At 42.8% G+C, this 14,909-nt stretch overlaps 1 protein-coding gene across 3 annotated transcripts in view; it reads right to left on the bottom strand.

Moving 5' to 3' along the window:
- Positions 1–14,909, bottom strand: part of GRM5 (glutamate metabotropic receptor 5) — a 377,398-nt gene that overhangs the window by 36,111 nt on the left and 326,378 nt on the right. For 2 of the 3 annotated variants that reach the window (XM_081152626.1, XM_081152627.1), the window contains exon 8: positions 11,235–13,066. In XM_081152626.1, coding sequence (XP_081008752.1) covers positions 12,123–13,066 — 944 coding nt within the window. In that variant the 3' untranslated portion in view covers positions 11,235–12,122. Of the gene's footprint in view, positions 1–11,234; positions 13,067–14,909 lie in introns of those variants that run through there. The other variant, XM_081152628.1, reaches the window with a different exon arrangement.

Raw genomic sequence — 14,909 nt, 5'->3', positions numbered from 1 at the left:
GTGTCCTTTCTCATCCACCTCCCACCAGCAGGCCCCAACTTCGTCTTACTTGCACTGAGCACTCAGGTAGAAAATGCTGCGGACTTGGACACACTCATTCTCACTGAAGTTAAAGGCTTCCAGCCCCTTCACCACGTGACAGGGCAGACTGGCTTCTCATTCAGAAATCACACGTTAGAGAAAGCCTTAAATTTAGCGAATTTTAAGGCTACACTTCTTAATTGCAACAGTTGAGTTCAGACCCTTACTTAGCTACTCACCACTTTGGGTTAGAGGGATAGAGTGTCTTTATCTCTAACCTTTACTGTCCTTATCAGTATATAATGGGCATAACAAACCTTCTGAGGGCCATTGTAAGAAATGCATTGGATTAAATAACTAGTATGCGTGGGCACGTGGTGCATCCCCCATAAATGGGAGCTCTGACGAGTAGTTGGTTTGATTCCTGAAGAACAAACACTGGAAGCACGAGCTGTCAGATTTGAAAGGCATTCCTGGTGGCAAAAGTGAGCGGTAGGAGAATATTTAGGCAAGGCTTCTCTGTGGTGTGTGAGAATAACATGTATCTTTTAAAAACCTAACCTCAGTGTTCTAGGAAATAATGTTGATTTTTTTTCCTAGCTTTTATATGTCATACTGTTTTTATAGGTATGAAAACACCAGTGATGATGAGAAAACCAACAAGTTTGTAATTAGGAATCTTCTTCAGCTGGTACACCTGGGAATCAGAGCTGGTGCCGCTAGCACTGCTGCTGCAAACGTTTGCCTCCGGCTGCCTGCAACGTGCTTTCTGCGCAAGCCCACGGTGGCAGTCTTCTGTCGTTGCTACGCTAGCTGTGCCCTCTCCTACTGGAGCTGCCCAGAGAACCTAGCCTGCCACCTAGTGGCCTGGAGAGGAACCTAGCCCCCTGACGGCTGGGGCGGGGATGGGGGTTGCAGGGGTGAGGAAAGGAGGAAGGAAGGGGAGAATCTGTAAACAGCTGACACACAGAGCCTGGTTCTTCCGGAGCATCACTAAGGATGGTGAGAAATGCCCTGGAGTTTAAGGGCTGTCTGGTCCTTTCGGTCGCAGCTTGCTCTCTGTCTGGCACTTTTCTCCCTGGAGGTGCAGCCACAAAGCAGTGTCTGCACAGTGACTACAATTAAATGAAAGCCTCCGGAAATGTCCAAGGGGAAACTAGATGACACGTGCTTTGATGCAGGGCTTTGGCGTTTGAAGGTGAAAAGAACAGGCAGGACAGCAGAAGTCTGCATCTGCTCAGCTCCAGCTCAGCACACTCGCATTCGGCTGATGTGACTTTGTAAGTTCTCACTAAAGTCAATTTGCTCAGTTTTTCTCAAGTATCACCAGACATTTCAAACATCTTTTGGATTAAAACAAGTCCTAAAGTTAGAGTGCTGCTCTGAGTGGATATCGAAATCAATTTTTTCCTTGTATTTTTATTAGTTAACCAGTGAAAGGGGAAAGTGCTTGCTACACCATTTGGGGTAGAACATTTGGTTCTCGTTTTGCTCTCTTGGCAGGCATCAGCTCTGTGCATGGGGGAGAAAAGCCTGCTTTTGCCCTGATCCATTCTTCAGCAATGGGCTGCACACTTGGCTGTACCCAGTGGCTGGCTGGAAAGTCCCTGAGAGAGGTGTCCACAGTTCACTCTGATCTCAAGTTCCCTCTTTTCCCTCAGATGCTCTTGTTGTGCCTTTTTGATTTTAATTTTTGCAATGTCATAATGTGTCTGCCTGAGTCAGAGCATACTGTCTGGTGTGCCTGACTCTCACCAAGGGGCCCTGCTCTTCTCAGCTTCTGACCAAGACACAGGGGAGTGTGGGGGGACCCAGACTGAAGTGGCCAGGACATAGCGAAGGGGAAAGTTAAGATGGATGGTGTAGGACAGCGAGACCTTTTAATCATTTGAAGAGCATAAGTAGCAGGGCTCTGTCTCCTTTTGACCTCCTGTTCTACCACAAGAGCGGTTCCTGAGCTCCTGCTCAGAGCCATCCTAGAGATGAGTAAGAAAGTGCTTCTGCCCCCAGTGGCCTCTGGTGTGTGTGTGTGAAATATGACCAGAGTGGGAACCTTTTAGAATGTCATGCAACTTCACAGGAGTTTTGTGTGGAGAAGACCAAAATCTCCTCTCCCTCAGTCTGAGCCAAAATGGCCTTTCAGGGCGTGTGATGGTCAGGATAGGATCGTTTATATGAGCTCCAGATGGGTTGGGGAGCATTGTTCCATACGATGCTAATATGTAAAGCATATAATACAGTGTCTCACACAGGACTGGGACTTGCTTAATAAATATCAATTTAAATGATTGTTCTCTTCACTGGGAGTTTCATGAGGTTCACCAGACATTTCTTTTCAGAAGAACAAGGTCAGTGACAGATCCATGTTTGTTTACCAAGTCATGGTCTCTCTTTTTATATCCAACTGAAAAAGCCCCGTGAGTGACAAATCAGAGAGAGCAGCATTATTGATTTGTATTTCGGGCTGTGCCATCTGAACTCGGCAGAGGGAGAGTCACGTTCCCCGGCAGCTCCCACCACGCGGAGCGCGCTGTCGGGCACCCGAGAGCAGGCCAGGCAGCGAGCTCATGCACACGAGGGAGGCTATGACGATTTCCTTCTGTTGCCTTTTTTTTGGGGGGGGGCTAAACATAAGTGAACAAGGTGAGCATATATACATACTTGCCTCACCAAAGAGAGCTTCATGTTACATTATGTATAAAATGTACTGCAGTGATTTGTTATTTAGTTTCTGAACATTAGGTAAAATGGATCCATATGTTCTGCATCAAGTTAAAAAGAAATTTCTTTTTTTCGTGAAAGAATATAAATGCCTGACAAAACCACAAGGGGAATGAGAAAAATGGCCAACACTTACAAAGCACCTTTAAATTCTGGGGAAAGCCTGACTTCTAAGAGAGAACTTTAACAGAAACTTCTTAACCTCTCACCTAAAAATATAGTGGAAATTTGAAAGGCAGTGGGCCCCCAAGACAGAACAATGATTTACTAGTAATTCAGGCCAGACTCCCAGAGGAGATTTCCATTTCAGTAGCTTTCCTGAGAAATGATGTCATATCACCAGAGCTGAATTTTGGGTAGACACGAACTGAGATGACTACATGGCTAGAAAGCAGGGAACTCCCATTTCATGAACCTGGACTGGGGGACATACTCTGTGTTGTGCTCACAGTGACCCTGTGAACATAACACAGGGTGCAGTGAATATAATCGTCCCCATCGTCCAGAGGCTCTGGGAGTTAAGCGCTTTGTTCAGGGTCCCAGCTTGTAAGTGGCAGAGCCAGGACTGGAGTCCACGTCTTCGCTGACAAGGCTCACACTACTTCTGAGCGCTGTGGGCCGTGAGAGGAACTGATGGGCTACCTTGCTCCGCGATGTCACCTTGATGATCTGCCTCTATACAAAGAAACCCAGAACTTTTTAAAACTCACCTTTACGGCCATTTCTCTGGGAGTAAAAATCAGAATCAAAGTATGAATATTTTATGTGGCAGAAATACATTCACAGTGACCTTGCTTATGAACAACAGCAACAAAATGGGGACATGGTTGAGAAAAATCAACCCATCAGAAAGGCGACGTGCGAAAGAAAAAGGGCTTTGAAGAGGTATGGACTTGGGTCTGAATCCCAAGTTTGGGTTTTACCACTTATTAAATATGTACCAAATAAAGGGCTTTATACATGTCTCAGTTATTATTTTTTCTTTTCTGTAGATGGAGGTGCTATTTCCTACTATAAGATATTGTGTGAAGATCCAATGAAATTATATTTACATACATATATATAAAATGTATATATATGTATGTAAATATATATACATACTTAGTGCAGTCTTTGTAATAGTTACCTGATAAGTGTCTCGCATAATGGATGAAGCCAGTCACAAATAATCATTATTGTAACAGTACAAATGAATGTATCTATTTTCTAGACAGGGTGAGTGGGGAGGCACCAAGTTGGTGCTGGGACGTGGCCATCAGTATGAGGAAAGTGGGTGGGAACTGGGTGTCTAGCAGGGTGGCGGGTTAAACGGAGAGAAGAGCCGACTGAAAGGACATTGCGGAGCTGACGGCTCCGGAGGCTGAAGCTCTCCCTAACAGCTTCTCCAGCTGGCCTGTCCCCTGCCGGCACACACTGCACCCTCGATTTCCCTGACGCACCACGCTGCTTCCCGTCGCTGGGCTCTTGCTCACGCTGGCCCCCGACCACGAAGCCCGTGGTTTTCACCTGGCCTGTTTCATCAACCCAGGCGCCACCTTCCGAGGAGCCTTCCCAGAGCCTCCAGCTGGGTGACCGCCGACTGCCCGGCGCATGTTCTCCTTCGTAATGGTTTCTGTGTGGGTTGGTCTCCACTCGTCTGAGCTGCTCTGAAGGGTAGGGTTTGTGTCTTATTTATCTCCGTACTCCCAGAACTCAGCACTGCACCCAGTACATCGTGATCACTTCCAAAACACTGGTTGGAATTAAACTGGATGGGACCAAGGTGGGAAATATCAGGATTTCTTGCCCTATTTTGTGAGCTTTTCTATGACATTAGGCATATCAAGAAAAAAAATAAAGGAGAATTAGTCAGGAAAGTAATGTAAATCCTCATAATTCCTAGTTACAATAAGGTGATAATATTAACTATAATAAATATTATAAGTAGTAAAGATGAGTCAGACTTTTTCTCACAAACAAAATCTATATAGACATTTAAAAATAATCATTAAACAGAAAAAAATTTCAGGCAGCCCTTAAGGTTCAAAATTTGTATCTGAGGCTTCTGTGTATTTTATTCATGCTGCAAAAATAGAAATCAAATCAGCCTCAGGGGAAGGAATGACCACATCAAGAAAGTACAATGCAATACTGGTCCTGGGAGCAGTTTTCAGGGACACTCCTCAGGGATGAGTCTCACTCAACACTTGTTTAATCTTAGTTTTTCTCAGTTCAGGCTACAGTGTATTAGGAGCTGGAATGGGCCACACTGTTTAATGGTCACCCTCACGGGCTTTGAAGTCAGCTGCCTTTTCTACTTATTCTCTGTATGGGCTTGAACAAGCAAATTAGCCTTTGCTTGCCTCAGTTTCCTCATATGTAAAATGAGGGTTGTGCAGAGTTTTAAAAAAATTAATACATGTAAGGGGCTTAGAGCAGTGCCTGGCCCTATAGCAGGTGCTCAATAAATATAATTATTTACCATCTTCAGCCCTTAAATGTCACTGGAAAATGCCAGTGTAGCTCAAACCTTATTATTTGTCCATCCATTCAGTCATTTAGCAAACATTTTCCAGTGTTCACAGTGCCTGGCACTGTGCTAGATGCCAGTGGCACAGAAAATGAATAAGACCTGGTCTCTGTGTTTCTTAACTTCACAGTAGAGTGTATGTGAGTGTGTGGATGTGTGCATGCACCTGTGTGTTAGGGAGCCTTACAATCAGGTAATTATAACACAGGATAAGTGTTCTATAGGAAGGAGCACAGGGCTCATTGGGTTCATAAGGTGGGGGACCTAATGGAGTCTGAGAAGGTCAGGATAGGCTTCCCAGGAGAAGCGATATTGAAGATGACTATGAGTTGGCCAAATGAGACTTGAGGGTGGCTGGAGCAGGTGTATTTTATACCTTTATCAATGCCTCAATAGAGGCCTGAAAGCAAAAAAATTGTGATGGGTCAGTATGGAAAGTCAGGTAGGCAGTGACTAGCTGCCAGGCTGGCTAGGGGAGAAGGAATCATACCACCAGGGGCCTTTCCTGCCATGCAGAGAAAGTTTGGCTCTATCCAATCTTAGCCAGTGGAGAACCCTGAAGATGCCTAAGCAGGGATAAAAATGTTTAAATAGTTTGTTTCAATTGGTTCCTTTGGAAGATTTTTCTAATTCCCAACATATAGAATTTATTGAGTCTACCTTTGGGCCCCTTTGTCCCCTGCAGGCTCCTATCATGGCACTGCATTACTTTATTGAGCTTATCTGTTTCCAGTTCTGTCTCAGGAGACTGAGGTCCTCAAAGACCATTTTTTAGTTATCTCTGCATCTCCCAAATCTATATCAGTGCCTGGCACAGAACAAGCACTCAATGGAAACTACATTAAAATAAAAAGTTTGGTTTTTTAAAAAAAGAATTTCTTCTTATATTTTTAGACCAAAGCATTGTCAGATGAAATCCGGGCAATCAAGTCAACAAAGAGAGTGGTCTTCTCACTGTGATGGTGGTGTGATCCCTAAGAGCTGTTGCCCACCAGATTCATCATCCACCACTGAGCACTGAAATATGTCATGCACTGTGCTAGACACCAAGGGAGATAGGAATATTTTTACAACAGCATCAGATAGCTGTGAAAATATCACACATATACACAAAACAACCTCCAAATCCCCAGGGCCTAGCACAGTTCCTGGCAATGCTCAGTTCTCAGTGAATGTTTGTGAGTAAATAATAAATGAGGAAGATGTGAGGAATGTGTGCTAAATGTTTGACATATAATACATGTTCTGAGTCCAGATGAGGGCAAGTCTGTGAAATGACTTAATCGTATAGGATTTCACTGAGGAATCTGGGCCTTGGAAAACAGAAAGGATCTGGAGAGGAAGCAGGAAGAGGCAGAGGATTCTAAGGAGGAAGAAATGGCATGAACATCACTTCACACAGACTAATAACCCCTTAATGAAATCTAAGCAACTGGAAATCATCAAAGCTTTGATAATAGTCGGGTTATATTGGAATTCACACAAGAGAACCAATTTTTCAGGCAAATTGCAATTTGGGCAACGGATGTGAAAGGACTAGCAGTTGCTTGAGCAGACAGCCTAAGTGGGCCCTCATGACAATGTTAATTAAAGCAAAGTTAATTAGTTAATTAAAACAAAAGTGGCAAATGGTAGTTTCTAAAATTAAGGTGGAGGCAACGCTAATGTTTCTGCCATTAGAATTCCCAGGGAGGGTTTTACCTTCTGAGAAAATTTCCGATGTAGAGTTATAGGCCTCTGTTATTAATTTAGCCATGAAAAGCCCAATGCATCTGAGAACTTCAGCCCCGTGACCCTGGGAATTCGGAATCTTGTAGAGCCAGAACTTTAGATTCAGCAAATTCAATGCTTTATTTAGGTCAGAACTGGTTTTGTGTTTGTTTGTCAATCTGCAGCTGAGTGAAGGCCTTAAGCGGAAGCTTGGCATTATCTGCTCGACAATGACTTGGTGCTGTACCACATGTGCTAGAAATTAGTGTCTAGAACCAAATGTTAATCACAGGGATCGCTATACATTGATGGCATAAATAGTACGTTTCTCTATATAAAAAAATCTATCATGACTCACTCCCTTTTAAATAAAAATCTCCCTTTGCTATTTCAGTGAATTGAACGACTGACTCTGGGCACTTTTGCATGTTTGTTCTAGGGTGAGCCTATTTAACTTCCCAGTAAACTGCTAGATCTGCTAGAATTAGCTCTGTTCTTCCCTTAGGTCTTCAGAAAACAGAAGTGATCTCTACCGCCGGAGGTAGAAATTGGCTCTTTCTGCTCCCTTCTCACTGAAGATAGGATTTACAATTCAGGCCTCAGAAACATGTCTTCTTTTTTGGTTCCAATGATTTTTCCCAAGTTAGTCCTCTCATTAGGACCAATTTTCTGGAATGTTAACAGAGATACTTGCAAAAAATAGTCCTGTGTTCAAAGGCTTGGGAAAAGATTAAAAAGAATTAACAGATGAATGACTGGTTTCCACACTTCAAGACTTCCCAGTGTTTATTTCCAATAAAAGGATAGAGTATTCAGGGTTTTTTTCAACTTGTTTGACCAAATAATTTTTTTCAAATGGAGCAACTTGTGAGACTAGCTTTCCAAAGAATATATTCTGGGAAATGTTCAGCTCAAATGCCAAAAAGCTGAGACCTGATATAAAAAGAGCTTCATAACTGACTAGTCTATGGGCAAGCCTTCTAACCATGCTGGACCTCGACCTTGAATTCTTCATCTGAAAAATGGGAATGATTATCGCTTCTGCTTTCAATATTTTGTGACCACAAGACAACTCTATTACTACTAGGTACTGCCACTTCCCATGGTAGACACTATTTATGGGTTTATCCAAGAGCACTTCTCCCTTTCAGTTTCCGTGACGGAAGATGTGAAAGCTAAACACACACTTTCTTATACTTATGCAGTTAAGGATAGTAATATGAGATGATTTTCTCCATGAGACATAAAGGCAATTTTTATGGGACTCTGAGAAGACTTTTTCCCCCCTACCAAAAGGAAGCAACGCACAGAGCCATGACAGCCAGCATGTAACCATTAGCAACAGGTGTATGGAACAGCGGAGATGTTAGCTCTGGAATCACCGAGCCTTGGAGAAATACCAGGAGCAGTTTACCTGCACGTTTCTTGTGATATAAGGGAAATGAAACCAAACAGATCGTGTAGATCTCTGAAAATCTCGCTCGATCTTTCTTGCAGTTGAACACATTTCTAAGAGGTTTATCTGCCATTCACTGAGTACTTTCTATGTGCTAATACTAAGAATTTAACACACAGCATTTCATTTACTCCTCACAACAAGGTTAATTATCTACCATTTTACAGTGGAAGAAATGAACTGAAGTACTTTGTTCAGATTCACATAGTACCCTAGGTCCCAAAAGATTGATTGGCTCATTGGCATATTACAGAATTTGAGCCAGAGAAGCATAAGTAATGGGGGTAATTTAGAATAAAATGTGAAAGTATTAGTAGCACCCAAGTTCACTTGTTTTCCATTATTTAAGCCCCAATGTGACAAGCAATGTGATACACACGGGCCTTTATAAAACCATAAACTAAACAGGGAGGTGAATCCATGCATAACCTGTTATATTCTACAGTGTGATAAATACCATGTTAGTGTTCTGAACATCTTGAATTTGGATCATAAAGAAGAAATACTTAATTTGAGAGCTCATGAGATATATAAAAGAAAGGAATTTTAGTTTGGATCTAATATATTTCTTAGGATTGTAGCTTACTTAAAAGGGGGAGCAGGTATGGTACGTATGTGATTTGAGGGTATTATAGTTTTCTCTGGCCTTTCTTCTTCTCCATATAAAAAGTAGGTTCCAGCCTAAACACCCTGGTTAACAGCAAAACAGAACTCTCTATATAATCTGAATATAGCCTGCCTCAGATATGACCACATCACATAGACAGACATGGGTTTGTCAATACCACATACAGAAAACCCAACAGCTGCCAAAGGTCACTCCTTACTCTCTTTAATAGTCTACTACCCAAATGTACTGACTGCAAAATCCAGGCATCAAGAAGTACATGACCATGTAGAGAAAACAAGTTAAAATATTGCCCCCAAATCCTGAACATTCCTATTTTCTGTTAGCACTCTCAGTAAATTTTGTTGTTGAGGTTGCTCCTTTGTTTACTGAAGTACAAATGACATAGCTGAAAATAGTAAACTAATATTACTAGAGGAACATAATCTAATATTACTAGAGGAATTATAGCAAAACATGCGATCAATGGATGGGATTAATGGCCTGATTCTTTGGTAGAAACTGACGACCACAGGAATGCAGGGGTATTTGTAATACAGGTCACTGTAGGCTTAATCTTATGAAGGCAGAACCACTAGAGTGTAGTCGTATGCACACTTGAAGACAAGTAAAAAAACCCTAGCACATCACTACCTTCCCAAACCCATTCATTCAACAAACATACCAACAAATGATTATTCAGTATCTCCCATATGCCAAACACACTCCTGTGCACTTCCTGGCACTGGAGGCACAGTAATTTACAAGGTGGACAAGGCCCTTACTCCCAAGGGGCTTACCCTGCATTCAGTGAGACACAGGGTGTCCTCTACAGTTTGTGAAGCGGTTGGATAATGTAAAGACAGGGATGCCCAGGAAAGCCCAGGCTGTATGATCAATGTGACTATAGCTCTGTACTGCTTTTTCTTATGTTCTCTTTGGTTGCATACCCCACACAGAGATTTTCAGATGTGGAAGACTGACAATTGTTAACCTACTAACACTTAAAAAGTGCTTACTGCATGGCATCCACTCTATACATATTGACTCATTTAGTTTCACAACCATTGGATGATTATGTATTTCATCATCTCCATTCGTTAGAGGAGGAAACTGAGGCATAGGGAGGTTAAGTGATTAACCTACAGTTAGGTCACACAGCTAGAAGTGATGCTGCCAGATTCAGTCCCAGTGCTGTCTAGTTCTGGACCCTGCTACCTTCCATAAAGTATCTACAGTGTGCCTGCACTTTATACATATTATTCCTTTCTCTCTTTACAATTTTATGAAGTAGGTGATAGGATCTCAATTTGGAAGATGAATTAAGGCTCAGAGAGAAGAAATGGCAGTGCCAGTGCTCAACCCAGGAGAACCTGGCTGCAAAGCCAGGGCTCTTCACCATCCATCGTTCCACGCTGGTCTCTCTAAGGAGCCTGCCCTAGAGAGTTCTGGGGGTGCTTAGGCACAGACTCACAGTTCTGTCCCTTTAGCAACCTGTTTGTTTTATCTATCAGGATGCCAAGGAAAACTTTATTTACAGAAAGAGTTTAAAGAAAGGCTGATAAAGTAAGTTGGACAAAATAAATCTTCTTAGACAAAATAAAAAGGCTGATCTTGCAGAAGTTTCTGAAAAAGAATGTTTTAGAGAAGAGTCAGGAAGGCAGATGGAAAACATGCCAGCAGGTTTGAGAAATGGAAGGCCTTCTGTGTATAGAACATGACATCGCCAGGATTTATTGAAGAAACAGAAGACATAGTTTTCCCTGAGGTTTACAATTTAGTTGACTACCTTGAACAAGGTGCATGGAAAGAGATGAGAGGCACACAGGAATTAGAAAAGAATTGAAAGTGGCAAGGATACATGTTAATAATGCAAATGAATTGGGCCATGTAGGTAACTCTAAATACCTTATGAATCCTTTTCAGTCCTCAACAGATACAGTATCTTTACTGTCACTACAATTCAGGCTTTGAGGAGTTAGGGCTGATAGAAAATAAGACTTTTTATGTAGGTTAAGTGATGGTATAAGAGAATTGTTCAAGCAATATTATTTAGCTATTTCTCTTCCATTTGAAAGATATTTATCTTCCATTTATTTACCTAGATTTTAGGAAAATTGTCAAATCTCTGTAGAGTTAGTGGATAATGCCCTGACTAGCTTTTTTGATATGTACTTTCTTTTTTTTCCCTTTATTTACTTTAATTTTTTCATCAGATATGTACTTCTTATAGAGAGGAGGTCCTTATTCCAAATTCAACAACTTATGTAGCCTTTTAACACCTTCAGATTTGTTCCCTAGCCACTGATAAGAAGTTCTCATTGCCTTTTGAAGTACCTTAGGGGGGCACTTATCACATAAGGTAGTCCCTTACATTGGAGGAAATCAGTGACTGTTGACTTGAGATTCTTTTCGGATGGCAATTGCCCAGTAAGGATACCTGTGGTACTGAACTTGGTGGCGGCGGTGGTGGGGGGATGGGACTGTGGGCAACAGAAAAAGTGGGAGAATGGCTGGTTGTTTAGAAAGATTATACTCAAAGCTACTTTGTTCTCTTACCTGTTTCATGAGCTTCGATATTTCTCAGAGTTCAAATTGTCCACTAAGAACCAGAATATAATTTCTACATTCTCATGCCTCTATGGTCTGAGTACATGCACGTGCAGTCAGGCGTGAGAGGCTCTTGGTATTCTGTTCTCAACATCGTCTTATTTGTTAACAATAATTTTCTCTACTCTTTTCTCGTGAACTAGAATTTATTCCACAATGTATCTTTGTCCCCTCAGGACCTGGAGGGTCTGGCCTTGGCTCGATGACTGAACTGTGCTCTCTCTGCCCTCTTGACCTCACCCCCCCTTTGGCTGTAAATCTTTGCTTTCAGAGGTCTCAACTTCTATGTTTCTGCCTTGGCCTAAGTCACTGGGTCCACATTCAATTAACCTCACAGAAACCATTCAGTGAAAATATCCAAAGCCCCTTTCCCAGCACCCTGCCTCCTATAGTTTCATCCATTCGGATATTTTCCATTTAAAAGCCCCTGGAAGCAAATGCCCCTGCTTCAGCAATAGGAGCCAGTGCCCACAGTGCCCCCACAGCCTTTACCTGAGGGTTTCCCCAGAGGAGCCTCTCCTCTTCCACAGGTTGACGAGGCTGCTGGACCTGCTGGCTGCCGAGGATGACTTGCCATCCCCCACGTGCATACGCACCACCGTAGACGTGGTGAAGGCGCTGCGCACGTTCCTCTCCGGTTTGGCCAGGATGATGTACACCTTGGGCACAAACATGCAGCCTAGCGCCACGGTGGCACTGAGGCTGACCGAGAAACACATGGTGATGATTTTGTAGTTGCTGCCAAAGTAGATCGGCACGAAGGCCAGCCATATAATGCAGGTGGTGTACATGGTGAAGGCGATGTACTTGGCCTCGTTGAAGTTAGCCGGGACGTTCCGGGTCTTGAAAGCATAGAAGGTACAGCTCAAGATCAGCAGCCCGTTGTATCCGAGAGGAGTGACAACTCCCAGGTTGGTGGTGTTGCAAATCAGGTAGACCTCCCGGATGCTCGGGTAGTCGTGCATGATGTCAGGAGGCTCCATTATAAAGAGGGCGACGATGATGCCCAGCTGAATGCATATGAGAATGAAAGCAATCACCAGCTGGGCACAGGCACTCATGAATCGGGGCTTTTTGGTACAGATCTTCTTCTTGCTGCCAGCCAGGATCCTTGCAATACGGTTGGTCTTGGTGACGAGGGCTGAGTAGCTCATGGCTGGGGAGAGACCAATGCCGATTCTCTGAAGGTAGCAATAAATCTGTTTGGGCTTTGCAATGAGGCAGAAGGTACATAAGTAGCCCAGGCAGATGCCAGCAAGGATAATGTAGCAGAGTTCCCTGCTGGAGGACTTGACTACCGGGGTGTCACGGTAGATGATGAAGACTGCGGTGACAAACAGGGTGGCCAGCAGGCCGAGGCAGGCAAACACCACAGCTGCAATGGGCTCGGGGTCACCCCAGCGAAGGTACTGGACTGGGATCAAGTCACAACCTGCAGAGAGACACAGACACATGTTGGAAAAGAAGGAAGAAACGTTTACCTAGGCCAGCTGTGCCTAAGTTACAAGCAGCTGCTTATGACCCTTTCACTTTGTCTCCAACCTACCATTCGAATCTCAGGATCCCAAACTACTCATTTCTGCATACATTCATTCATAAAATATTTATCTTTATATTATAATGTATTAATATTAGGAGCTGTTCTAGGTTCTGAAAACAAATGATGAACATGAACATGATTCCTGCCTCATAAACAATAATCAGGGTGGGGGAGAGGATCTTCCAAAGAACTACAACTGTAATAAGGGCCAGAGAGAAGTATAGTATGGATCCTGACCTAGTCTGTGGAAGCAACAAAGTCTTCCTTCAACAGGAATTTGCAAGAGAAAGTATTGGTTTGGCTGAGTTTGGAAATTCAGTAGGTTTGGCAAACAGATTAATCGTAAGGAAAGAGCTAGGAGGCATTGGAAGCAAGCAAGGAGGCCATGGGACAATAGCGTGATGAGTGGTCCAAGACAAAGCTGGGAGGTGGGTGGGAGGGGATCTTGCAGGGCAGAGTCCTAGATCAATGGGGAGTCATTGGAGGGATCTACGTAGAGTAGGGGAATGACAAGGGCAGATTTGTGTGTGTGTTTTAAACATTCCTTTGGTTGCTGTGTGGATTTTGGATGAGATAAAGGTATGGACAGATTTCAGAGCTATCTGAAAGAAGATAGAGTGTTTAAATGGATATGGAGATATATGAGAGGTAAAGTCATCAAGGTTGACCAACAATAGGTCAGTCTCTGCTGTCCTTGAATCTTCTGTATAGACAAGTCAGGATTTTCAGAGAATCATATGATTCCAGTGTTATAGAAGAGAAGATAGTGTTTAAAAAAAGGAGTGTATAGTAGAGGAAAACTGACCCCAAAGGCAAACAGCTGGGCTCTATGGCAAGTGCCAATACTCCCCAAATTATTCCCCACTCATGGCTTGCAGGGGCTTTTTGTTTTTTAAATGCCATTTTATTACACAAAAGAAAAAAAGTGACAAAATTTGGTATCATTTGGGTTACATGCCTTTTTAAAAAATTCCTTTGGGACAGTAGTTCTCAAACTTGGCTGCACAATGGAATTACCAGGAGATATTTTTAAAAAACACTGTGGCCTGGGTCTCACTGACATGGTTCCTGATTTAACTGACCTGGGCATCAGGACTTTTTAAAGGCACTTTCAGTGCTTCTAAATGTGCAGCCGAAGTTGAGAACTACTGCTCTAGAAAGATCATTCCTGTCAATTACATTTTTAAAAATAGAACTGAGATAGCTTTATCATGAGTACGAAAGGAGGTAAGTAATCTGGAGCACTGGACATCTGAGGAATGTTGCAGAGATTACTAATTGCTTGCAAATGTGTATTCTCCCCTTTATCCTCAGTGACAGAGCTCCAGTTTCACTTGGGGTGCTAAGGATGCAGCTAAAACACTACATTTTCTAGCACCCTTTGTAGTCAGATTTGCCAAGTCACTAGGTTTTAGCCAATAACATGTAAGCGGAGAACTCTTTTAAAGGAAAATGACCCATCCTGGTGAGGCCCTTTTTACCCTTCCATGCTTTTTCCTTTTGCTGCCTGGAACACAAGCATGTTGGCTAGACCTCCAGAAGTTATCTTGGAATGTAAGGTAGCTTTAAGGACAGAAAACATGTTCTGGGTTTTGGCAGAGAAAATAGAGAGTGCCCGGATCCTGGTTAACCATGGAACCACAGTCTAGCTCTGTGCTATGTACATTACATTTACCTTGTTTAAATTACTGTGTTTTTTTTTTCCTTCTGATATATGATATGCAGCCAAACCAAA

This window comes from Miniopterus schreibersii (assembly GCF_964146895.1).
Source record: "Miniopterus schreibersii genome assembly, chromosome: 12".
Taxonomy (NCBI): domain Eukaryota; kingdom Metazoa; phylum Chordata; class Mammalia; order Chiroptera; family Miniopteridae; genus Miniopterus; species Miniopterus schreibersii.
This window is presented reverse-complemented; position numbering and strand designations above follow the sequence as displayed.